General features: G+C 42.3%; 1 protein-coding gene across 3 annotated transcripts; it reads left to right on the top strand.

Moving 5' to 3' along the window:
• Positions 1–345: 345 nt before the first annotated feature.
• Positions 346–26,884, top strand: OTULINL (OTU deubiquitinase with linear linkage specificity like). 3 transcript variants are annotated; one of them, XM_066326449.1, is made up of 9 exons: positions 346–658; positions 16,893–17,052; positions 17,161–17,192; positions 17,289–17,380; positions 19,057–19,206; positions 19,961–20,089; positions 22,225–22,497; positions 23,591–23,777; positions 24,322–26,884. In XM_066326449.1, exons 1-8 carry the CDS (start codon positions 565–567, stop codon positions 23,768–23,770), a joined length of 1,110 nt encoding a protein of 369 aa, XP_066182546.1. In that variant the 5' UTR covers positions 346–564; the 3' UTR covers positions 23,771–23,777; positions 24,322–26,884. The 3 variants fall into 3 exon arrangements, with proteins under 3 accessions (XP_066182546.1, XP_066182539.1, XP_066182553.1); XM_066326442.1 differs by having other exon boundaries at positions 349–658; positions 23,591–26,884; XM_066326456.1 differs by lacking the exon at positions 346–658 and adding an exon at positions 4,888–4,975 and having other exon boundaries at positions 23,591–26,884.

Below are 26,884 nucleotides of genomic sequence, written 5' to 3'. Positions count from 1 at the left end.
CTATGAAGTGATTTAACTGTATCTGTGTAAACTATGCTTTTACACAGCATGGCCAATAACCATGGGAAGGGATGTTCGTGTGGACCACCTGTTTCCTCTTCACAATCCGACTGTTTCTGCAGGAGGCACATTGATTGCATGATAAGTACTTTTAAGAGTTTAGCAATTGAACATGACATTGGACCTGAAAAGAAGAAGCTGTGACCGACTCTCTGTGGACTACTACTGAGATAGAGACCGTGTATGGGTGCTACCTCACAGTCTGAAAAACACCCTGCAATCTCCATCCCTCCAACAACTTGGGAGATGCAGAGGGAGGTGCTATATGACCTTTATAAATAGCTGAGTTATGCTCATTTTTTTTTCTTGTGGCTTGGATATGGAGAAGCATAGACAGCCTGTGTGACTCTGAAAGCTTCAACGGAAATGAAACAGGAAGCCAGATCCTTTCACAGCTTGTTGATCTGTGAAGACAAGCTGAGTCTGAGGAGACTCATTTTCTAACCCCAGAAAAAAGCAGTCAGGGCAAAGAAATCCAACTAGGGGTGTTACTCTGGTGAGGAGATGCAGAAGCAACATGACAGAAGGGCCATCAAGAACAGAGACCACTTCACTGAACAAGAAAACAGAAGCAGAATTAGCTCCGAGAAAAGTGTTGGTAAGTTCACACTGCTGTTCTATAATTTTTGGCATATCAACAAGCTGGTGATCAGCCAGAGAAAAATCCTGTGCTGCTGATTACAGCTGCATGGGTACTACTTTTACCTATGTGTCTAACTACCTGACCTTCGTAGTAGTAATAAGTTACAATAAACAAGGAAATGGTTCTTGACTGTAAAAATGGGCTTAAAAAACTGCAGGAGGAAGCTGTCACCAGTTCTGCACCAAGGCTTCCTGCTTTTACTGGGTTGGATGCTGTTGCCTTTGTCTGGTTTGGAATTGCTTACATTGTTTGTGCCATGATTATAGTCCTGCTGCTCACCTGCAGATGAGCACAGCAGTTGCTTTGGCTGCTGACTTGTGGGTTTAAACAGACACAGTTAAAATGTCTTCACACTTGCTTAGCAATGGCTTTCAGGATAAGCTTTTGCTGTAATTGCTATGCACTTTCACATGGGTACAAGCAGAGGGAGGTAGTCACAGTCATGGCTGCAGCTTGGAAATGCCATGACCTGCAGAAGAACCTGGAGGTTCACGCTGTGGGAAAGTTCACAATACTCTCCTAAAGGAAGAAAATGTCATAAATATCCCTAAGCAGTAGAACTTTGCCATCAGCACATAGCCTTGTTTGAGTATCAGAAACATATGCAAAATGCCATGACCAGGAAGTCTGGAGGAAGAGAAACCAATTTAGGCTGCTTCCAGTCTGAGCTCCCTGGAGCTGTCCCCTTGTTTCTGCAGAGCTGCTGCCTACTCAGAGGCAAAGCAGAGAATGTATTATTTCTGCTGAAACTTATTGAATGCATGGGCTGTGTAAGGCCTTCTCTGTTTTCCTACATTGTTTTGTTGGAGAAGGTCCAGAGAAGGACCATGAAGTTGAAAAGAGCACTGGAGCACCTCCAGGAATACAGATGAGAAAGTTGGGGTTGTTCAGCCTGGAGGAGATGGTGTGCAGACCTGTCTTGGTTTGGGAAGACAGGTATCTGCCAGGGAAAGCTGGAGCTTCCCTTGGAATGGAGAATGTAAACCAGCACCATCACCACCCTTTTTTCCAATTATAATTTTTCAGTTAAAAAGCTTTTAGGCAAAAGATTTTGGAAATAGAAATAGCAGTTCTTTACTAGTACGTATAACAAAGCAAACAAACAAAAAAACCCAACTACAGCATTGATAACAAAAACAGTACCAAGAACTTCGAGGACTTTGCTTCACAAAAACCCAGGGCAGTTTGGCCTCTGCAGGATCCTCAGAGCACCAAGCTGGGAACAGTGGAAAAAGAGTCTTGGTAGCTGTGGAGTGGCAGGATGTCCTGGCAGGGCAGGGGGATGCAGGGTCACTCTGTAGCAGAGGAGCAGCGCTGATGGAACCACCGCGGCAGGGCAGGGCTGGCTCAGCTCTCACAGGGCGGCAGAGAAGCTCAGAATTCCAGGGTGAGCAGATGATGGCAGATTTCCCAAGACAGGACTGCAGTGAAATCCTCCAGCAGGAGCCCCAACCCAGCCGTGCCTTCTCCCCGAACACCAAAAACCCCAGAGAGCAGCTGCCTGAAGCTCTGTCCTTTACCTGCCTCAAACCCCCTCTGAGCTTCGACCACCCATTTGTTTTGTTAAACATTCTTAAGTACATTTAGTTTCCGTGGTAACTTATGGGGAAAAAATTCTTTAGAGTAAAAAGGAATAAAACCAAACCCCCAACAAGACCTCATAGCAAACTTCCTGTATCTGAAGGGAGCCTGCAGGGAAGCTGGAAAGGGCCTCTGTCAGGAACTACAGTGATAGGACAAGGAGTTCAAATTGAGAGAGGAGAAATTAAGGTTAGACATTAGGAAGAAATTCTTTACTGTTATGGTGGTGAGACACAGGTTACCCAGGAAGGCTGTGGATGCCCCATCCCTGGCAGGGGGAGTGGGACTAAATGATTTTCAAGGTCTCTTCCAGCCCGTAACAGTCTATGATTCTCTGCAATATTTTGGAGAAGTTGACGGTTTCTGAAGCTTTCTGAACCTTTGTAGCAGCATGTTTCCAATTCTGCAGAGTCTGTGAAAGGAACTGCCTTCCAGTTAGCTGCTATTTCCATTTCTGCTGTGGGTCCCAGCTCAGACCTGGATCTTGCTTGCTCTCTCCAGGATTATTCTAACCCACATTCAGCTGACAGGAACAGCACACACAGACTAGTCCAACAGTGCAGAAGGGTTGTGTGTTACCTGGCTCAGTCTTACAGTCGTGTATGTATCCAATATAAAGGAAGGAGGCAGGAAGAGGCTGTCCCATCTCACTCACAAGGAGGAGTGACAACAGTTTCCTGCCAAAGCCTGTAAATGGAAAAAGGTCCGAGAGAGCTCTTCCTCACTCAGGGAAGAGGTCCAGAAGGAGCTTAAGAACAGTGTTAGTTTTACAAAGTCTCTCAAGAAGTTTCCGGTAAGTGATCTCTGATTGATTCATTGATTGATCAATTGATCTCTGATTGATTGATTGTCCCAGGGCGTATTCCCACCGATAGAGGCTCAAGGCCGTGCTCCAGATTGCACTGAAGTGCTCAATAAATTCACAGAGGGGAGAGCAGGGAGCCATGAAGTGGGAAGGACTCACTGATATAGGGGTCGATGTGTCACATTTGTACTATACATTTCATCTGTCTCCTCTGATGAGTCAGCAGCCAGATAAACATTCACTTTCAAGCCTGCCTGCACAAAGAAATCACCAATTAAATCTTAAGATCTTAACACAGGTTAAGAGAAGGCAGGAAGATGCAAACCTGGATTTAACTGCAATGCTAAACCATCTTCTGCCACCAACACTGGCCTGCCCAAGGCAAGAAAAAAGCTGGAAAGGGAAGCTGCAGTATGTGATAACTGCAGACAAGATGTGGAAATAAATAAATTCCAGCCACCTTTGAGCCTTCACAGGTGGATGCCATGTGAGCTAGATCCTGGCAGCACCTCTCTTAGCTGCAGCTCCTGAGACACAGATACATTAAACACAGTGTGCAGATGGAAAGCACCAGGTAACCGATGCTGTGGAGAGGCACCAAGGTGGCACTTAGGAAATTATTTTCTTCTCTCAAATGGATTTTTTGATGGACCAGCACACAGTGCTTCTTACACAACTGACAGCTTAGGTCTCTTAAGTCAACTATTTACTTTTGCTATTTTTAGCTGGGTTTCAAGCCTAGATTTTCTTTTACTTGGATAAATGCGTCTATGGCTTTCTGTAAGTGCACCTAAGTGAATGCTTGGCACACCAATATTTAGCAGATTTTTCCTGTTTTGTTCCTTGCCCAGATTAACTGAGATGGAGCGAGAAACAATCTGATATTCATGCCAGGTGATAAAATCTCTTCACTGCTTCATGAAAAGTCTCGGTCTTCAATCATTTTAATGTCTTGTGATATTTTAGGGAAAAAAACCCAAACAAACCCAAACAAGATCCAATAATAAAAGACTGTGTAAGTTTGTCTTGGCTCTGTACTGGAGCAACCTGCTTGTAACTCTGTAAAACATTTCAGTCTTTGTTAGGACCATCACAATTCCTTTCCGGTTTTTCCTGCAAAGTCCTTAACAAGATGGAAGAAAGCTGTTTTTTAATGTGTAACCAGTCTATGCAAATTCTCAACATACCTCTGGGAGAAATAACAGATAAAAGTTTATTATAAGGGAAGGTACTCGGCAAAGGGGAATTACTTTTTGGATGAATGCACACTATCTTGTTAAAGAATGAATTGGTGAGGAAATCAACATTTAATGATAGAGAAAAAACCAAAACCAACCAATAACTTCGAAGTTATTAAGTTGTGTTTACAGTTAATGCCTGTATTTCAAACAGATGACGATGCTGTTGGTCTCCATGCAGGGAACTGGAATCCCTAGAAGTGTTTTGGGCTTCTCCCTCCCAAGAAAAGTTCAGTGCCAGGCAGGATGGGGCTTTCAGCAACCTGGTCTAGTGGGAAGCGTCCCTGCCCACGGCAGAGGGTTGGAACTAGATTATCTTTGGCCTTCCAGGCCAAACCACTGCGTGATTCCATGCTGCCATGAACTGTAAAACAGCGTACTGGGACACCCAAGCGCAAACTGCACCTCCCTGGCGGAGGAGCGGCGGGGCTGCTGGGGAAATGGAGAACTCCTCAGGGAGACAGCCCGAGAGACGGTGAGAGCGGGTTCCCGGCTCGGGAGCGGGGCGGCCCCGCGGGATCCCCGCCCCGGGCGGTGCCTTTGTGGCCGGGCTGGAGCCCGGGGCGGCGCCGGGGGAGAGCGGCGGAGCGGGTGAGGCGAGGCGGCGCTGGGGGGCGGTCTCGGAGGGTCCCCGAAGTCGCGGCCAGGGTTTGGCTTTATTTATTTGTTGTTTCTTTATTTTCCCCATTTTATTTTCCACTCTTCGGGGGCCGTTTTCCAGAAGCGGCGGTAGCCGGAAAGCTGCTCCTAAGGCGAGCCCGGCGGGAGCGCCAGGGTGTGGTGTGCCCCTCGGTGTGCCCTTTGGGCTGCGGGCACCGCCTGGGGAGAGTGCGGGAAATGCCGGCAGTGCCGCGGGCCGAGCTGTCCTGGTTCGGAGCTGCTGTGTCCCGGTGTGGGGAATGCCGGCAGTGCCGCGGGGCCGAGCTGTCCGGGATCGGAGCTGCTGTGTCCCGGTGTGGGGAATGCCGGCAGTGCCGCTGGGGCTGAGCTGTCCTGGTTCGGAGCTGCTGTGTCCCGGTGTGGGGAATGCCGGCAGTGCCGCGGGGCCGAGCTGCCCCGGGCAGCCGCTGTGTCCCGGGTGCGGAATCAGCGCCGTCCTGCGCGGGGTCGTGCTTGTAGAACAGCAGCGTGCGCCGCTTTCGGCTCGGGTGTTCGGCTGGGATTTGGCTCTTTTGTTTCGGGGACGGTAATATTGTCTTTTTTTTTTTTTTTCCCCTTACTGTGTGCAGTATGAATTTACGTGTTGCAGGCTGGCTTGTATTCCCATCCGCAAAGTGAAGGTTTAGGAAAATGGGGTTCATACTTGCAGGTGTGATTGAGGAGGACCCAGGTGCAGGCGGTCCTCGGTGTCAGGCAGCGCTGAACGTGATCCAGCTGTGGCCAGGTGGCCGAGGAGGCCAGTGGCATCCTGGCCTGCATCAGCCATAATAGTGTGGCCAGCAGCACCAGGCTGGTGATTGTCCAGCTGCGGTCAGCACTGCAGAGCACACACCTTAAACCCGGTGCCCAGCTCTGGGTCCCTCTCTACAGTAAAGACAGTGAGGTGCTGGAGTGTGTCCAGAGAAGGGCAGCAGAGGTGGTGAAGGGTCTGGAGCACAAGTCCCATGAGGAGCAGCAGAGGGAACTGGGGTTGTTTAGCCTGGAGAAAAAGAGGGGTCAGGGATGATGTTTTTGCTCTCTACAGCTACCTAAAGGAGGTTGTAGCCAGGTAGGGGCCAGTCTATTCTCTCAAGTGACAAGTCATAGCAGGAGAGATTTAGGTTAGATATCAGGAAAAATTTCTTCACTGAAACGGTGTTCAGGCATCAGAACAGGCTGCCCAGGGAAGTGGTTGAGTCACCATCCCTGGAAATACTTATTGGATGTGTAGATGTGGCACTTGGGGACATGGTTAGTGGTGGGCTTGGTAGTGCTGGGTTAATAGAGTTGATTTTAAAGGCCTTTTTCAACCTAGAATGATTCTGTGATCTTTTATGTCACTGAGAAATCATCATCTTTTAGACTGAGGATGCCATGCCCTACGAGCTTGCTTTTCTGCTGTACATTCTGCGATACGTTTCTGCTTTGATGGTTACTCATCCAGCACTCATTTTGCACTGCCTTTCTTACTAAACCAGCTTGTTTTCTCTTTGGAGGACAAACTGAATGCAGCTTATACTTTCATTTTTGCAGTGGAGAAGGAACCAGATTTCTGTGGCATTTAGTGAGTGAGTTTATGCCAGCACGGTGCTACCTGCTCCATTGCTAATTCGGGCAAGCACCGTTATTCCCACTTCCGTCCTATGGGCCGCTCCAGTTTCAGCAAGTGGTGAAACAAAGAGGCAAAATACGTGAAACAGGAAGTAATGATAGGCTAAGAAAGCTTCTTTGTAGTCACTCAAGTGTGCTTCTTTAAGAATTCAATTTCTTTGTTAGAGGACAGATAGTTGGATTAGAAACTGAGGGGATCTCCTTATGGTAAGAGGAAAAGGTGCCATTTTCCTATCTCTATAAAACACTACCAGGTGAAGGGTTTTAGAATTGATGTTGAAGGGAAGAAACAGCTTGAACATGCTGGCCAGCAGTTAAAACTAAGTGCTTTTATGAATAAGTATCTGTATTTGGAATTAAAAAAAAAATTGTAGTTCTGACATTTTTTGCCTTTTTTTGATATAAGGGTTTTTTTCACTTTGTTTAACTGTTTGGAACGTGGTGCCTGCCTAGGTGATGTTCATTTCCCATTCAGCATCAAGACTTTCTGTCCACCTTGTTTCTTAGGTAAAGTTTCCAGTTGAATCTTCACATCTTATCTACCAAGGATCAGACAACAAACATTAAAGGGTTTTTCAAAAATGTATGCAGTTTTTCTTGAGCTTAATGTTTGAAAATGTTTGATCTTGCATGACTACCCAGGCAAAATGAGTTTGAGATTTCAGAAATACCTCTGCTGAACCTCCTGACCCCACACAGCTGAACTGTGGGAGTCATGGTGCCAAACTGTCCTAGGGGAGATGATTATGGTTATAATTTACTTTTTTTTAAAAACACAGGGAATATATAATATATATTATATTATATATTATATTATATATAATATAAAGTATAATATAATTATACTGCTTTCATTGCACTTGCATAACTAAATTTGGGTGTGATTATAATGATATAAGGTTTACCTTAAGGAGCTTCCTAATCTCCTCTTGTTTTAGGCTGTGAACTTATTTATTTTTAAATTACCTTTGGACTGCCTCAGTCATATTCTAAAGGCATTTTTATGGCAGTCTGACTTCTAAGAGAGTTACACTACTCTTAAAAGTGAAACACTAATCTGAGTTGCTGTCTGACATCTGGCCCTTAATCACTTCAGGATCTGTTTTCTGCTTTGATGGAATTTGGGAATGCCCAGTGAACACAGGGCATCCTTCCCACACTCCTGGGGGGATGCAGCTGGCGTGGTGTCAGCGTGCAGCAGCAACAGGGAACTTTGCCCTTGTGCTCCATTACTGGGATTCCCAGCATGGCAGATGCCAGTTCCTCAGTGCATGGCTGCAGTACTCTGGATCAGATAACAATTCTGTACCTTTCAGAAAGACAGAGAAACAGCTACTTATTAGTGAAAAAGTCAGAGTTTCATGGTAGAAAACACGAGTTCCACCTCTTCAGCTGCAGGCAGCAATGTAAAAGCACTCACTGGCAGTTATAAGAGGGGAGTTTGTTGCTAGGGATCTTGTACCAGTTCTGAGGTGTTAGTTTAGTTTGTATATACAAAATTTGATTTGATGAAAAGTTTGATTTTTTTTTCCCCCTAACAGTATAACTCATGGCTGGACTATCTGTTGCATAACAAAAAAAAACCCATAAAAGTTGTGTCCCAGCATAGATGAGGACAAAGAGGAAATAAGAGGACTACTGTCCACTTCTTGAGAGGGCTCCAGTGAAGGCAAACATTGTAAAATATTTCAAAACTTCTTCAGCTTTCTTCATGAATTTTCTGGGAAATTTTGAAGTCAGCATCTTTTGGTTTCTTTTCAGCCTTGTGCTGTGCTTGTATCTTCTTCCCATTTTTTCAGTGTTTTATACTATACACTTCTGGCATCTTCAAGATCCAGACCCAAATGCTTGGGATTTCTCTGTAGCCTATGGGGACATGCTGAAAGCTCCTGACAGAGAGAGGAATTGTGTCTCTAGCTCCTGTCCCCATGTCACCAGTGAGGACAGATGCCACTACATACCTGTGCAGAAGGGTTTGTCAAGCAAGGCAATTTGTACTGCCCACACTTTTCTTTCAACAAACATTTTTCTGAGGAGGATGCTGTAGACTGAGCAGAAGATAATGTTATCTTACTTGAGCCATATTCTGTGAGGGTGGCGGGTTAAAGGTGTGGCAAGATGTGGCTGTATATGCTCAGTCTCTGGTCCTTTCCCTAGTTCTACTCATGGTCTTCGGCAGGAGCCTGTCTCAGGTGCCTTGTCCATACATAATGTGTTGCTGAGATTCTCCACATATTTGAAGTGTTGGGCGTTTATGTTTCCAGGGCAGGGAAGTCACGTTGGGTAAATGATGCTATGAAAGAGAGAACTGTGTACCTCAGCATCAAATTAGCACCTTGATTTGCTGTGGTGTCTGTGGGGCTTTGGCCATCATCAGGTCTGCCCTTGTATCTGTGCAGCAAAGCAGCATCAAGACAAGGTGCTTGGCACTGCCTGAAGGTCAGCTGTCACTAGGGAAACCACAGAATGGCCTGGCTTGGGAGGGACCATACAGACCACTTGGTTCCAATCTCCTGCCATGCACAGGGACACCTTTCACTAGACCAGATTGCGCAGAACTCCATCCAACCTGGCCTTGAACACTTTCAGGGATAGGACATCTATAGCTTTTTTGGGCAGCCTGTTCCGGTGCCTCACCAGCCTCACCATGAAGAACTTCTACCTAACACCTAAAATAAGCCCACCTTCTTTCAATCTAAAGCCGTCACCCCTTGTTATGTCACTAAATCCCTTTGTAAAAATTCCCTCTCCATCTTTCTTGTAAGCCCCTTTAGGTACTGGAAGATGCTATAAAAGTCTTCTAGGAGCCTTCCAGGCTGAGCAACCTCAGCTCTTTTAGTCTGTTCTCATAAGAGAGGTGCTTCATCCCCCGGTCATCTTCATGGCCTCCTCCATGGACCTTGCATGATTAGGTCCACATCCTTCTTGTGCTGGGATTCCCAGAGCTGGATGCAGTTCTGCAGGTGGGGTGTCATGACAGAGGAGGGCAGAATCACCTCCCTCGAATGGTCAGCAAGGTTTTCATTGCCAAGCTTGTGCAAAATCAGTCTTGTGCAAACTTAAATTCTTGGTTCAGGTCTATCTGTATGACAAAGAGAAGCCCTACCTGTTTTCCCCAGTTTGGCTCTGAGCACAGAACCACGCCAGGGCCTTGGTTGTGAGCAGCTTGGAGATGTGTTTATTGTCCTTCAATTCTGGTTTCATTTTGGGTCATTTCCTGCATGTGAATTTCAGCTGTGACGTTCTTGCCAAATGCCAAGGCCTTAAAAATAGGGGGGTTCATATAAATGAAGAACTTTAAAAATTATATTGCTGGGTTCCATGTCAGAGACTATTCAGTACCCTGTATTAAATTTTCTTACTTTACAAGTGCAAGTACATTGTGCCTCTGCCAAGTGCCAGCCCCTCAAAAGAGCTCAATATGCAAGTCACACTTAATTATATTTTAGAAGGATGCATGATTTGTGTTTTATTTAGTCCTTGCCATGTGACTGTCTGTTTTTTAGGCCGTTTGTGCAAATGCAGAGGTGTCAGAGAGCTGTGGTCTCTTGATCCCTGCAACTGATGTCTAGAGTGCTTTACTTGAAACTTCTTTTGCATCCAAATGTCTGTAAAAATACCAACTTTTCATTAGCAGTCACAGTAATGACAGTGATATTATTATGCGTAATAATGCTACTAGTAATAATGTGGTTTTGCAAGTAGAAAGAATTTGCACAGAATACTCTGAGTTCTTAAATCACATTTTTATGGACTGTTTCTCTTACCTATGACTTTGGTATCACACTAAGTGATAACTTAAATTTCAGTTACTATCTTGATGCAGTCAATTTTACCTTTCAGTATGGTTTTTTGATGTAATATTTTAGGCCAGAAGTGCCTGGTAATGTGCTCTCACAAAAAGGCAGAGGACTCCTGTGTTCTTGAGCAGTTTAAAATGTGCCAGTTTGAAAGTGCTGCCCTTGAAACGATGATGAGAAAGCATGGTTTAAACACTCCAACTGCTTCCAAACAAATACCATGAGCTCTGCAGAATAAAGCTGAAGTTTTGGCTCTTGTCAGACTGGACATTGAGAGGCAGAGGGGAAGAGATGCAAGACCAATTTTTGCCATTTGCATTCAGAGTGATGGCTCTGATATTTTGCTTTCTTTGGCCTTGCATTGTGCTTCTAATCTGTCTTGAAAAGAGAGCAAGACACAAGTAAAACACCTTAGCAAACAGATAAAAACTGCTGGAATAACCTCTGCATGTACCTGCTGAGGAAGCACAGGCTTTGTGGTCTCGTACACCACCAGGAGATATGAATAATTTGTGATTATTAATAATAAATTACATGTAATTACTAATCCACATGGCAAATACACAGCTCTGCACTGCCTGCACACAGAATCAAGCACACTCAGGAGAGGGTCATGCTCTGAAGACAGACACAAAACCTGTGTGGAATTCGGCAGTCAGACCCTGTACAGCCATGGGAATGATGAGCAACATAGATGTAGTTTGGTGAGATGGGGCTGGCTTTCTCCTTGGACCATAAACAGGCTCAGAAGAGTTGATTTTTTTTTTTTTTTTACATCATGGGTTATTTCATTCTGCTGTTTTCCTGGATATCAGTTGGGACAACTTTCTATCAACAGGTAGCTTAAAATTCTTTGGACTGTCCTGGGTTGTGTGCTTACATACCATCCGGGCAGAGCCAGGGGCACTTCTTGCATTGGGAACCCCAGGAGTGGGGCAGCTGCCACTGGACTCTGCCCCGGGAGACCAGGAGGGATGTTGCCTGTGGTATCCCCAGCCTCCTGGGCACCTGACTGTTCATCCTTGGAGGGTGGGGTGGTTGGTGCAAGTCTTGTGCTGTTTAGCAAATGAGATTTAAAAATAAGGAGGAGGAAAATTACTGTTATTGCTAAGTAAGACTTCTTTTTTTCCCGCAAACCAGGTTTCAGTCATCTAGACATATCAACATAAAAACCCAAGGTATTTATACTTGTCAGCTACACTTAAGATGTTCAGGAGGAAAGTATTTCCTTTATTCTCTCAGTTTGGATTCAGCATGGAAAAAAAAAAAAGCATTTTGAGAATTCTGAAACAACCATAAGTGGCATTAGGGATGACTCAACATGCAACTCTGCAGCAGGCAGAATAAGAATTCTTAGAGTGGGCTTCTTTGAAATAATAGATTTAGTGCATTTACGTAAGTTCTGTTTGAAGTGTACAGGCATTAAGTAGCAATTCTGAATGGGAACAGATTTTTTTCCACATTAAGAAAAAAACAGTAGCAGAGATTTCAGAGGCTCCTTCTTTAAAAGGAGGTGGTTTTTTTCATTTTTTTTTTCAAATAGGAATAGAAGTTTTAGAGAGATTCATTTTTTTTAATGGCATGAAATGCTTTTCATGTGTGTCTCGTCCAGTATTTTGGACTGTAAATTCTCAGGAGGCTTCTGTCATGTTTTTTCTTACTTAAATGGGAGTGGAGCTAAGCGTTATTCATCTGAAGGTCTTGGATGAAGCACCCTGTGCCTTAAAAAGGAAGCTGAATTGTGCAGGAAATGAAGAACTGAATTTTCCTTTTGTTCTCATAGGCATTCATAGATAGAAAATGGTATGTGCAGGCTAAGGCGTGCATTAATATCTTGATTATATAGCTGAAATTGGTTTTGTAAAGGTAATTCTAGTAGGGCACATTTCAGGTAATTACCCAGTAGGTAGGAACACCTTATGGTTGTTACTGCACAGTAGGAATAAGTATGTGTCACAACTGGATAGATACATTAACACCACTAGTTCCTCTTGATGATCAGGTAGTCTGAAGAAGGCTGCCAGCTCTATATTCTCTATTTTTCTTTAAAAAAAAAAAAAAAAAAAAAAAAGGACTGAGAGAGCTGTGAGGTCATTTCGGACAGCCCTGTGCAGAAGCATTGTGTAAATAAAATCTTTCTTGCAACTGATGGACCTCAGTGTTACCAAAACTATTCTGTTTTCTAGATAATTGTGTGATTCTACCTATGGGGCTGGGATTCTCCTTTGCGTTTTGGTTGGTTTTGAGTAGAAGATACCTGATCAGCAGACATGGTTGAACATTAGATAAGTCACTGACGATTACTATCTTTGTCTGTAAATTATTTTCTTTTTCTTATTATACCAAGGAGAGATCGTCATCTCTTCTGTTTGTTTAGAACAGGTAAATGTTGCTTAACAAGTTGACATTGCTTTCATTGCTTTACTCTGTAAAGGAAGAGTTTGTAATGAAGTAGTTATTGAATTAAGCAGTGCTTCTGACATATCTTGGTATGTGTTTAATCTGTTTTCAGTATTTTTTTATTTTTTTTTGGTGCGGTGCTGATAATAAACTGGGAGATCAAGGAATTTGTGATCTCTTGGCACTACTTTAAAAGGCATATTTCTCTCTTCTAAACTGTAATGGGATGTAATCTTTTGTAGGTACTGAATTTGTATAATAAATAATATTTCTGTCTCTCTTTCTTGGCTCATTCAATTGAGGTCTGTGTACACATGTGCCTCATGCTTGTAAGGGTAAGTTTGTTTTCCCTTATAAGAGGAACTTAGCCTGTTCTGTAAGGTACCTTGGTGCTGATGGTGTATAATCTGGAAAACAGCAATGTGGAACAGCATGAAGAGAACTCTGCATGCACACCTTGAACCAGGCAGCCTTGGATCTCCATGCCAACCTTTGCACGTCTCAGTTGAGGGGTCTGTCTCCCTTCCTAGCTCTGCATTCAACAGGAGGGAGAAGGAGAAGGGTACAGGTGGGGCAGCTTAAGGGCTGGAACAGAGGAGTCCCACGTTCTGCCTCCTTCTTTGAATAAGGCTACACCTGCTTTTTGGGAACTAGGAACATAATTTTGTGTGATGGAGTATGAAGCCTGGCCACTTTATGGTGGCAAGTGCTATGTCCTGCTTTCAGTACCAGAAAGACAGTGAAGAGGAATGTCCCAAAAAGAAATCATTCTGTCAGGTTTTAATTTGGGAAGATGCTCTGTTATCTTTCTGATGGCCTTGTTAATGGTATGGAGAAAAACATAAAGGGTGATTGCACCATCAGACATGCTGGAATATTCAATAATGCATACACTGCTGTCTGCTAGTTCCCAAGCTGATCACTGACATTTTGCATTTCATCAATTATGCGTATTTAAGGTGGCAGCCTCCAGAAAAGTTGTGAGGGAGTCAAATGTGAAGCAAATCCTTTAGGAATTCTTTCTGAGTTACTTGAGAGTGAAACAGATGTTGCAGATGTCTGTTACTTACCTTTTTCTGGCTTTTTTTGTTGGGTTGTTTTTTTTTTTTTTTTCCTTCTGTGTGTCTCTCCTGCTGACATTGCAGGGGGTAAAAGCTTAAGGCTTGGCACTAGCAGGAAGCTGATGTGGCATGAAAAGAAGACATGGTGTACTACTTGCTCTGTAAGATAAACAGTGCTATCAGCTCCTACTCCAGCACTGTTCAGCCTCTGTTCTTCCAAATGTCTGCATGGCAGAAGAGTCAGACCTCCCTGTCATGCTGATGCTCACAGTCAGTGTTCAAGAAGATGGGAGCCCAGCAGCTGGTCACAGCCCCAAGTGCTCCTGTCACTGCCTCCTGAGGATGAATTCCCATATCCCAGGGAATGACTTTGGTTTAAAAATCTGTGGGTTTATTTCACTCCCCCCACTAATGTGCTATTAAATTAATTGCTCATTGGTTTCTGAAGACTTTTGGAAGGTGAGGGGAGGGGGTGGCAAGATCTATTTTAAGCTGCTGCCTTCTTTAATTTATGCTCATTATGTATTTTTACCAGCAGCACTTTGTGATCCAACTGCTACTTCTAAATGTCATTTACTTGAATAAAAAATGTAATTAGTTTCTAAGTGTGACATAAGCACTGAAAGTATTATCTGAATCACAAAGTCCTGTTTGAACAGCAGCTTTCCCATGACAGGAGGGAAAGTTCATGAAGTCCAAGGTATGCTGCAATACAAGTGTAGCAAAAATACTCAAAATCATTTGTTTTCAGGTTTTTCTGTCAGCCATTAGGCTTTCTACTAGGGAAATACTCATTTATAAATCCCTCATATTAAATAAAAAATGGGTGAGCACTGTTTGGTAATCTCGTGTTCTCTGACACTGATTGACGTTTCTAATGGAAATCAGTAAGCCTGTGCTTCCCAGGACTCCTTGAAGAGCAGTTGCTCATGCACCTGTTAACCATGTGCATTGAAAGAGATCTTGTTGAACTCCAGTAGTCTGAGGTTTTATCAGGATCACTACCATCAAAAACTTTTTCAAAAGATTGCTTGATTCAGTCGAAAAACTGATGCGGGGCTCTCATCTTTCTGCCTGTAAAAAGGGTAAGGGAAGAAATTTTGCATTCATATGTATATGTAGTTTTTGGTGCTCCATAATGCAAAGTATGTCTTTTTAACAGATGGACCAGCTCTTGATTTTTTTATAGAACCAGTTTGTTCAAAATCAAATGTGGGAGTGGACCATACACTCCTCTTAAGTAATGAAATAAAAGTATGCTGCAACTTACCTTTGATACTGGATATTTAACTTGGTGTTAATTTCAATCATCGTTGGTTTGCATACAACAGTGTAAATCCAGAATACCCACTGATCCATGGGCTGAGCACCTGTGACCTATCAGGTTCCATTCTAGTGGGCAGAAGGTTCAGTTCACAGTCCACTGAGATTCTTTTCAATGCTGATGCCTTTATCCTAAAGAAGAGCGAGAAAATACTGCAATCCCTTGATTCTGCTGGGATTGTCATTTCTTTAGGTAGAAGTTTGTGTGCTTATTGAGAATGTGCCTACCAGTGTCCCTCAGGAGGAAGTGGAAGTGTGTCGATATGTGCGTGTGAGCTGTAAGTGGGAGTGTCTGGTTTTTCTATGAAGTTTTCCATTTCCAAACCTTACAGCTGTTGTTTTGTTGTCTGTTACTTGGCACCAGTAATAAACATTTTCTGGAGCTTCAGAACTAGCACCCCAACCCCACTTCTGATGACTTAAAATTTATTGACACCTTTTTATTTACAGCTCTTAACCTGCCTTTAGTTCACAGGAGAGACAAGGTCTGGGTCTCACCACCATATGACTTGCATACAACATCTTGTAATAAAACTTCTTCAAACAACAGAATATTGGGAAAGGTCAAGTTTCAGCAATGCTCTGTATATATGCAACAGTGCTCATAAAAATGAGTGCATACTGTTTATCTTGTTGCTAAGGCTGGAATTGATGTGTAACTCTTTGACCAGATTGTTGTCCACAGTTGCATGGACTTAATTTACTTGGAAAATTTAAGCCCCTCTTAAATTTCCTGTTAAAGCCAGTAGGGGCACAAGTTCAGCTGACCTAAAACTATGTGAAATGAGTAATCCCCTCTGTAGACTCCCTGGAGAAGGATCTTTTCAGCCTTCTCTGCAGATGCCTTTATAAAAAGTTGAGTTCTTTTAAGGTTTTGTACTAAATCAATAAGTAAGTTAATAACAGAGCAGCTGTTCATCATGAGCTCTGGGAATTTCCTATATTCAAATTTCTTGCAAAGGACACGTTTCTTATTTAGGGAGCAGATAGTGCCTTTGTCAACTGCTCAGTCTCCAGGCACTCTCTCACTTGTAGGTCTTCTTATCAACAATAGACAACCATAACCTTTCCTAACCTTGTCTGTAGTGCCAGAGGAGTGACAGAATTTTGTCCTTGTTTATGTCTGTGAAGAACAGTGAGCGTTCACTCCCTCTGTGATGAGCTTTCTACCTAATCTCTGGGGAGGATCTTTCTCTGGAGTTTTAAATTGACCCTAAATTTACCCAAATTGAAGCAGGAACATTCCTTTAATTCCCCAGACAGTCATATGATGCTTAGTCAGCTAATATTGCCTTATATGGCCCATTTATTGACTACAAGTAAGTTTTACAAACCCCTGGTCTTTAATGCCATTACTTAGAGACAAAATAATGACAGTACAGGTCTCTAGATCAGCACATCCTGAAGTAAAAAAAAAAAAAAAAAAAAAATTGGGGATGTTTTTTTGTTAGTGAGCAGTGGGTTTGATACCAGTCTTCCTGTGACTCCATTATTAACTCTATATGTAGCCTTCACTGTGTGCAGGAAAGCGTGGACTACATACACCCAAGCCCTTGGAAACCTGAAAAACTAAGTATATAAATTATGTGTATTAAGTAAAATATATTAATCTTTTGTATTTCAAGTGGTATCATGTTTGTATGATCTTCCTTTTTGCAAGAAAACAGACAGAAACAAGTACTTCAAAACAGTGATAAGATTTCTCCCTCTTTCTTTTGATCCCTATTTTAGGAAGGCATGAGGTGTGGTCCTGGAAAACAGCCAGTAAGGAATCCCTGTGTCACATGTGGCAAAAAGTGAAAGTGCAGCTAATGTTAAGCATGTCCTTCCTCACTGCTCTTTATTGGTATTGTAGAAGGCTATACAGCTTTTTAGCACAGCTGCTGAAACGGTAGGTTTTTATTTCTCAGTCTTTAATATTTCCCACTGTCGCTTATTTCAGTTAATACTGACCTTCCACACCTCTTCTTTGACACTTGTTCTATCATTTGTATTTCAGGTGGAGCAACTACCTTCAGAGGCAACTCATAAGTAAGTTTTTTATTGTTACTCCACATTCGTTAATCACCCTTGTAACTCCCCTTTAGATGCAGAAGGTAACTAATCTGTGAATCGATCTCAATTTAGGGAATCTCAGTGTGCTGCCAGAAGTTGATTTACTTGGTTATAGTGCAAGAGAATGGAGAGGAGAAACAAAGCAGGCCAAACAGATGAGAGAGGTAAGAGTTAAATTTTAATCTCTGCATGAGGACCGGGGAGAATCAGCACCTGGGAAAGGAATAGCACTCTCAGTGCAAACAGCTGCAGCAGGTATCAAATGAAAAGCAAAATCACAGCATGAACATGGATCTAAATAAAGATTGCAGCAATGCAGGTCAAAATGTAGATCAGGTTTATGTCTTGTATATATTCTGAATTCCCTCTTCTAGCACCACAACCCTGATAGTGACCTTAACAGGAAAAATCATCCCCAGTGCTAAAGCCCAAATAATGTGGTCTTAAATGCTGTCGCTTGGCCAGCCTTTGATTTAAGGTAAAAACTCTTATTCCAGGGAGGAAGGAAGCACCACATCTTCCGAGCTCTGAAGGTCCATGCCTGGCAGCCTTCCTCTCTCCAGCATCATCAGCTCCAGCTGGGAGCAGGCAGGGCAGGAGCTGGCATCTAACTTGTGCCAGCTTGGATGCTGCCCAGCAGGCTGGGAGCTGGGGTGCTGGAGGCTGCCATCCCATGCCTTTGGGCACAGTCCCCTGGTGCCTTCCCCTGCACAGAGAACTGCTGACAAGACAGGCTCCTGTATATGGAGCAGTCAGTAGATGTCTGGTTACATCAGGTAGAAGTTGCCATGGCAAGAAACACATTTTAAGATGAGGTCTTGTGAGATCCAGTATAACACATTTGTTGTCCCCAAAAGGAACAATCCCATGTTTGTCTTGTCTATCCCTCTTTCTTGCCTTGTCCTGGCTAAGCAGTCCCTCTCCCACTTCTGTGCTGGCTCTTGTCCTCTTTTGGATGTGGTCCACCTGGATGGTGAGCTGATATGGCAGGTCATCCAGAGGGAGGCTTCTCTGAGGCCTTCAAGCTTGCTGAAGCAGCAGGAAACTCCCTCAGCAGAAAGAGTTTATTAGACTTACTATCTCAGCTGATACAGTGAGAGTAAGGGGACAGAATGCAGCTGAAAAGTGGTGGTGGGATGAGGTGAGGGAGTAACCAAGATAAACGCAGGATGAGGAATTGAGACCATCCTGCTGCCCTCTTCAGGAAGCAAACTGGAAGTGATGGAGCAGCCTGTGGGACTGTAGAGTCTTCTCCCTAATTCTCTGCCAGTTTATTGCTCAGAAATGTCTCAACAAGGGTTCAAATGGCAGCCAGTGGTAATGCAGTGTGTAGCTGGACCAATTGCCATCCACTTCAGCTCAGAGCTGCCAGACGTGCTGTCTCAGGTCAGTGTTGCACGATGGATTCAGGTCAATGTAAGGAGATGTTTTTGCCAGAAGGAGTTTTCTCCAGATACTCTTTCCTGCCCTTTTGCTGCTGCATCTTACATGTCAGTGCAAATTGTAAAAAGGTTGAGGTTAATGCTGTTACAGCACAGAAATCTGTGCTGATCTGCTCTAATTTGGTTGACCATGTGAATGTTTACAGTAGCAGCAGTGCAGAGACTTGAACGAGTTGCTTGGTTTGGAAGGAATGCAGTCACTCTTAAGGGGCAGAGCCAGTCTAAGGTGTTTACAAAAACATGATGTTTAACATTTCTGTGTATATAAATCTTAAAAATATACCCTCTTGTTCCCCTAGCTCCCTCTTATGAGTAGTTTGGAATTGGACTTCAAACAACATTGTTTTTTTCCACGATTTAATATTTTTAATTGCTAATTTTCCTTGGTCTCTTTCTAGGCATATGAAGAATTGTTTAGGAGCTGTCATATCAAATACCTGAGACAAGTCAGGAGGGACAACTATAGTGTAGTAAGAGCGGTGCTTTTTCAGATATTCAGCCAAGGCATTCCTTTTCCTTCGTGGATGAAGGAGAGAGATATAGTGAAGGTAAAATTCATTTCCTAAATAAATACATTTTAGCTATCCGTGCAGAGCGGAAGGGAGCTTTGATCACTTTGGCTGTCAAAGTGGAGAATCATTATCAGAATTCAAAGCGAAGTTTTTCAAACCCAGTGAAGTACATTTAATTGAAAAACTGTCCCTCATCTAAATTATACCAACGTGAACATGAGTCTAAATGATGAAAAAAAAAAAGTAGAAGTGGATGGATGAATGTTACTGCAATCCTGCTAGATGTCACTTCCTTAACACAACAGGTTAGTTGAATCTTTCCCATCCACATCCATGCAAAGTTCAGTGGCTCAATTGGGAGCTGCTGTGTTGCTGGAGCAGCAGGAATCCTGCCCTGGGCTCCAGGAGCTCTGGCAGGAGATAGTGGCAGAGAGGTGGGATCTGTAGTTTCTGCCTGTAGAAAAGCATGTGCAGATTGAAAGGTGTCTGTAATCCTAAATACCTCACTGAATATGGAAGTATCCAACTTTTCCAAAGCGTGGGTTATATATTTTGCTGAGAACATATTTTTTTTTTGCTGGCCCTGTTCTAAAAGTTTCTTAAGGACTTGGCAGTTTAGTGCATCATCCTTTATAGCATTTGAATTGTGAGGTCCATTTGCTTTGTTGTTTGAACTGTACAAACAGCTGATAGAACCGCATTGTAAATTGTATGTAGACAAGTTTATATAACCTTATACCCTGCTTCTTGTTATGGATATGATTAGCTTGCCTTCTGTTTTTTTTCCCAGCTCCCTGAAAAGCTTTTGTATTCTCAAGGTTGTAACTGGATCCAGCAGTACAGTTTTGGGCCAGAAAGATACACAGGTCCTAATGCCTTTGGGAAGCTACGCAAATGTATGGAGGCATTAAAGACAAATGTGAGTATCCAGGAAATGGCTGGGAGGAATAAAAGCCTTGAGAAATAGGTCCAGACAGAGTTAAGGGACTCATATTTGTGGGGTAGTCAGTCTCCCTCCCAACTCCTTGCTGAGCTGGTGGGAAGGCCATTGCCTCTCCTGCAGGGAAATCCAGCTTTTGGTGATCCACTAGGCGAGGTACTCACGAGTCCCCTGCAAGTTAGGGAGGCCACTGTCCCCACAGCTTGTCCTTGCCGTCAAGTGGCTTCTGCAGTATCTAATCATTTTGATTAAAAATAAACATGCTGTGTGAGATGCTTCTGGATTCCACCCCCAGCTGGAAAGGAGCAAACAAACTTTTCTTCTAAAACATTCTCCCAACATTTTCTTCTAAAACTATTGTGTTTTCTTTGCTTCTATCCCCATTAAATTTTGTAATTATCCATTTTTGTTATAATTTCTCTCTGTAAGCTTAAGCACTTGATTGCAAAGACCTGTCAGCCTCACCACCTGCTCTGCTCAGCATTGCCAGATTGCCATAATTCCCAACCCAGGACTATAATTCTTATTTACATATTGAAAACTTGGGGAGATTTAGTAGCCTCAAAGCTTTCTGAAAGAGAGATAAAGAGTTGGCCTGTCAAGACCTTGCACCTTTCTTGAGCTTCTCTGGGGTTTCTGCACAATCTGCGGTGATAGTAATTTTTAATTAAAAAAACAAAACCCCAAACAGACTAATTTAAGGTCTAGAAACAAAGCATTAGAAAGAAAAAGAGGGAATTAAAATAGATGATTTGGTCCCTCACCTGCACTCTTGCTGTGCCAGCGTGACAGCTGCATCTTCTTGGGATGGACCTGGTAGTTGATATTTGCAGTTACTTTGTTCTGGTTGCTCTTTGCATTTCCCAGTGTTGGGTTATTTGGCTTTCATTTTTAGCTTGTTTTAGTTCTTTTAGCTGGTTAGTGTATGAAGCATTTAATCTTCATTTTTAAGAAAAAACTCTTTCAAGTCAAAAGAATTAATAAAACCTTACAATTAGCAAATTGTTTCAAAGCAACTCTGTGATGCATTATGCCATTTCTGGGCATGAGGGGTAGCTCCTAACTTCATTTTTTTTTATATATATATATATATATATAAACATGGTGTTCAGCCAATGAGATGGATTTTTACCTATTTTTACTGACAGGGTTCTTTGCTGCCTTTCCGAGGTTCATTGTCACTGAATCATAAAATCATTTAGTTTGGGAAAGATCTTTAAGATCATCAAGTCTGCCCATTAACCCAGCACTAAACCATGTCCACAAGTGCTGCCTTTACACTTTTAAATATGTCCAGGGACAGTGACTCAACCACTTCCTTGGACTGCCTGTTCCAATGCCTGACAACACTTTTGATGAAGAATTTTCTCCTAGTATCCAATCTAAATCTCTCCTGGCAAAACTTCAGGCCTTTTCTTCTTATTCTATGACATGTTAGCTGGGAGAAAAGGCCAGCCCCCTAGCTGGTTACACGTTCTTTTTAGGTAGTTGTAGAGTGTGGTAAGATTTCCCCTTCAGCCTTGTTTTCTCCAGGCTAGACAACCCCAGCTCCTTCTACTGCTGCTCTCTTAAGTTTTGTGCTCCAGATCCTTCACCAGCTCTGCTGCCCTTCTCTGGACACACTCCAGCACCTCAATGTCCTTCGTATAGTGAGGGACAAAAACTGAGCACAGGATTTGAGGTGTGCCCTCACCAGTGCTGAGTACAGAGGGACAATCACTGTCCTGGTCCTGCTGGCCACATTACTGCTAATACAGGCCAGGGTGCCACTGGCCTTCTTGGCCATGTGGGCACACACTGCTTCATGTTCATGTTCAACTGCTGTTCACTTTCCACTCTTTTCCACTGAGCCACTTTCCAGCCACTCTGCCCCCAGCCTGTAGCACTGCCTGGGGTTGTTGTCACCCAAGTGCAGGACCTGGCACTTGGCCTTATTGTACCTCAAACCTTTATCAGATTTGGGGCTGCTGCCTGCAAATGCTCTTGTGTCTGGGCTCTTTTGACTAATAGCTGCTTTACATTTAGACCAGGCTTCTCTTCCTGTTTTGCAATCTTATGTGTTAAATAGAATTCTTAATAGTTTTAATAATATTCTTCTGCTGTGTGCTTTCCAGTGGGCTGAAATAAGTGCTACAAGAGATTATGAAGAAAGAGGAAGCATGTGTAATACACTGTTTTCTGATGAAAGCAAGGAATACAAACTGTATGAGGCCATAAAATTCATCATGCTCTATGAAGTTGTCGAAGCCTATGAGCAGATAAAGAGCAGGGACGAACCTGTACACAACCTTTTTAGCCTTCTCTTTGCTCGTGACTCTTCGTCTGACCCTCTGAGTTTCATGATGAATCATCTGAACTCCATAGGTGACTCTATTTGCCTAGACCAGGTAAGGATATAGACGAACAACAAATCACAGAAATTATTCCATCTTTGTAGTGATCATATCATGCATCATCCATGATAGCTGGCCCATTTTTTTTTCTTTGAGGTGTGGGAAAGTAGACTGCGGATAGCCATTCATTTTCCAGGAAAAAAAACCTATATAGTAAGAATGGACCAGAAATAAATGCTATGATCTATCAGTAAGACATAGTTTAGAACAGTAAGAACTTTGATATGTAAAACAGTTTTAGATTATGCTGTTTTAACCAATTGTTTTACCTTTCCTGTCTGTTCTACTATGCCAAGCCCTGCAGCACTGCTCTCTTTACTTCCCATCCTTTGGTTCTCATGAGATCTAATGTCTATTAAGAGTAGGTAGTGAGAACTCTACAGTCACCTTTATATGTTAAGGTTTTTGTCTCCTGTTTTATAATTAGTTCAGTGCGGACATCTCAACTCCACACTGCCATTCCGCAAATGGTTTCACTTTCCAATGGCTGAAATTATTTTTTATCATCAATTTCAGCAATCAAGGCAATTGTTTGCTGATACAACTGTGATGCAGTCAGCTTTAGGAGCAGTTTGATTATAACTGGACAAATTCTTTTCTGTCTGGCTATGCCCAAGGATATGAACTTTTCCCAAACCTTTTTTCCTGATTAAGCAATCCATTGCAAGAACTATCAATGAAGATGCCAGTTCTCCAGTTTCATACATGTAAAGTATCAAGAAACTTTTTCCTTTTGCTGTTACGTTTTCCATATGTAGCAAGTGATCACAAGGTGGCAGGCTTCCCATTTTTCAGGCTGTATCAGTCTTGGTAACAGCTATTCCTTCCTTGCTCCCCAGTGAGCTGGCTTGGGAGCAGGTTATGTATGGTGTCAGGGGGAGGAGGAATGTTTCCCTCTACATGCAAAAGAGAAGTGGCTGTTGGGAATGCCCTCAAAGTTTTAATGTTCTTACTCCACTAGCAAAAGGGCCCCTTTTATTCCTTGTCTACTGTTTTGAAGCTAAATGACTTGCCTTAATTTGGATTATCTTCAGTTTAGTTTTTAGAGTCTAGAAATAAATGTCTTACAGGCTTCTTTCATTTTTAGGTTGAGCTGTTTCTTCTTGGATACTTACTTGAAGTAAAGATACGAGTTTACAGACTGCATAGATTTAATACTGAGGAATTTCAAGTAAACTATCCGGATGAATACCGAAGGGAATGGAATGAGATTTGTCTCCTGACTGAGGATGACCACTACTATCACATCCCCCTTTTCAGAACGTGAAGGACCGGTGACTTTTTTTTTTCCTTTGTATAGTGTAGTGAGTGACCAATTCCAGTGAATTAGGTTTCTAATCAGCAGCAGTAAAATCTTGAGAATGCTCAATAATGATTACAAAATGATTTATGGGCTTATTGTTTAAACATTTTGCTTTCCCATTGCAGCTCAGTTCACCATCAGTCAGTCATAAAAACCATAAAATGTATTGCTATACTGTCTGGGGCAAAAAAAATGGGACATTTGAGGGTTGTCAGACAAAAAAAATTGGACTGCCTGACAACGAAGGCAAAGGTTATGCTGGGTTTTCTACTGCTAGCCTAAGGGTTTCTTCTGACATCCATGGATGGGTTAAACTCTAGTGCCTAAAGCAATGACTGCCTTTGCCTATTCCTGTCTCTCTCTAGCTAGGGAGGATGAATCACAGAGGAAGGAAATCCCAGGGTCCCACAGTTTATATTCCATGCTATTTAACTTGCACTGAGTTGGGATGGGAGGATATAAACTGGGGCCTCTGCATGGCTGCTTCAAATCCACTTGGCTTCCCTTGTTGCCAGAACACCTCTCTCCAGGGATGGGCAGAGCAAGCAGCTGCAGGCTTTACTTAACTTCAGACATGGGAAATTGAGCTGTCTGCACCCAGCGGTGATCCCTGAAGGTGAAGAACTGTTACACAGGGGGGCAAAATCAACACAGGAATACTGTGCCAGGTGAATGGAAGATCTCCTGTGTAAGTGAGGAAAGTACAGAGCTTTCTCCAAGGTAAAAAGGACAGCGTTAATGGGTCACATGCAACAGAGTCACACCCAGTAGCTGCATATGGCTTTGGTCAACTTGTAAATCCTTTAAGGGCTGATTTCAGCATCACCTGCCAAGATTTTCTTTGCAGTTCAACTGAGAAGGCTGTGCATGGAATACAGGCCAAAACACTGCATTTTCAGAAACTAGTGATTTTCTACGCATTACGTGAATTCTGCAGTGTTGCATACATGTTTTATCTTCTGAATATATATTTATCTCCTTGCCTAAGATTGCTCTCTTTAATTTGAACCTCTGTGTTTGAAGAAGTCTGTCCAGGACAAGTAAATGAGATTTGCCTTCCTACATGGAATATTTTGCTCAATTGTTTTCTAAAAGAATCAATGCGTTTTGATTATTTCAAAATAAGGACCTTAACTTGAAGAAGTATTAGATTTCACAAAATATTTTTGTGAAAAGCTTACAATGCCACAGGCTGATGGTTGTGTTGAAGAGGGTGGGATTTATGAAGAAAAAAAGCCTCTCCTTTCTTTATCCTAGAGGTATGGGGACAGGCAGGTTTGTATTTTTAAAACCTGCAGGATAAAATGCAAGCCAGTAGCAAAAATGAGAACAGGGCCTGCAGGAGTTAAAGCAGTTGCATGAGGTATCTTCATGGTATTGCTTGAAGTCAGTGGAGAGTGCTTAGTTCCTTTGTGTAAGGGAAAGCTATTTTATCCCTTAGGCTCCTTTTTATTTCTGTGTGTGTATATATATATATATTTATAAATACAAAACCCTGAGTTCTGTATTGTAGCTGTTTTGTTTCCTGAAAGTTTGAGTTCAGTTTTGTTGAATGATTTGTAGATTTTAATTAAGAAGGCTTGGTAGCTGTAATAATTTCATCTCATCAAAACCTGCATAGCAAGTACTTTTATTTATTAAAAGAAAGGTTTTTTTCACTGAATGAAATAATTTTCTTATTTTAGATTTGGTTCTGCTCTGCATGAGGAAGAGTTATAATACCTAAGTGTAGAGTATTGTTATCTATTTTGCATCAACAGTAACATTTACACTTATCAATAAACTTGTCTATATTTTATTCTTGTTTTGGTACAAACAGATATACCCTAAAAAGTATGTACTTTTGTAGTGGGCTTTTTAATGACTTGCATATTATTTATGTTTAGGAATTCAAAAGCATTACAGCTGAGTGATAAATTGTGAAAATGTACATTTTTGTGACCTTGAGCATATTAATAGTGGGGAATTAATAAAAATCTAAAACAGGCAGTGGAGTTTACCTCACCAGCTTGGATGTTTGCATCTGAACCAGGTCACCTGAGCCAGGGCTCTTTGCCTTGCCAGTGGAAGGCAATGGCACATGCACAGCCAGAGAGGCGGGTCTCTAGAAGGGGCTGGTTCTCTTCACTGACTGTAGTGGGAGCTGGCAGTGATCAGCATAAACCACTCTGCCCTAGGTATTTGAAGTTAGGTGACAGTAATATTGTCCCAAGAATCCAGAAAGGACATACAGAAACAGATCTGCTGGCTTATCAGGTGTCACAGGTCCCAGCCAGATCATGCCAGGAACAGAAATGGGAGGTGAAAAACAGGAGCTTCAAGTGAGGATAATCCAAGTCTTAGAGATAAATGCAGAGAGGATAGTAAGAAACACTGAGACAGGTTTGGGGCTGCACTGAGTTTTAACCAGGTTCTCTGAGAATATTTTATGTATGTATAAAGCAAAAATTAAGTATCTGTTTACATATGAATAAATACATGTATACACATATATATATATATATATACAAATATGTTTGGGAATGTGTGTGTTTAAGAAAAATTCATAAAAAAGAAAATTATCCTCAGTAAAGTGCATCTGAAACAAACTGGTCCCTATGTAAATGACAGGTGCTGCAGGATATTTTCCAGTCAGTAGCAGAGACAAATTTTCTGCTCAAATCCAGAAGCACACAGTCATTACAAATATTTTTAAAAGCAATGTTGTAGGCAGCTAAAGTCAGGATCTGTTTGTTATTTACTATTTTGAATTTAGCAAGAAGAAGAAACAAGACTGAAGCCTCAGCACTGGGTTTGGATTTTCCCTCAAACTTGAAAATGTGTGTTTAAAGTTTAAAGTGGCTGAAGAAAGGTTTTTTGTTTTTGTTTTTTACTTTTACTGTAATGGAGTAAAAAGTCTTGCAGCTTGAATGTCATCTTTTTAAAAAACTGCATCTCAAAAAATAAACCACATTCAATATTTCATTTTAACTCCAAAAGAAATACTTTCAGTCTTCATTCTTCAGCTCTGACACTGAAATTGCTTCTTTTCTAGTTTGTGGCTACTAAGTTGAAACTAATTAAAAATTGCTTGGTGTA

Source organism: Sylvia atricapilla, chromosome 1 (assembly GCF_009819655.1).
Source record: "Sylvia atricapilla isolate bSylAtr1 chromosome 1, bSylAtr1.pri, whole genome shotgun sequence".
Lineage (NCBI taxonomy): Eukaryota > Metazoa > Chordata > Aves > Passeriformes > Sylviidae > Sylvia > Sylvia atricapilla.
The sequence above is the reverse complement of the archived record's forward strand: the minus strand, read 5'-3'. Positions and strand labels throughout refer to the sequence as shown.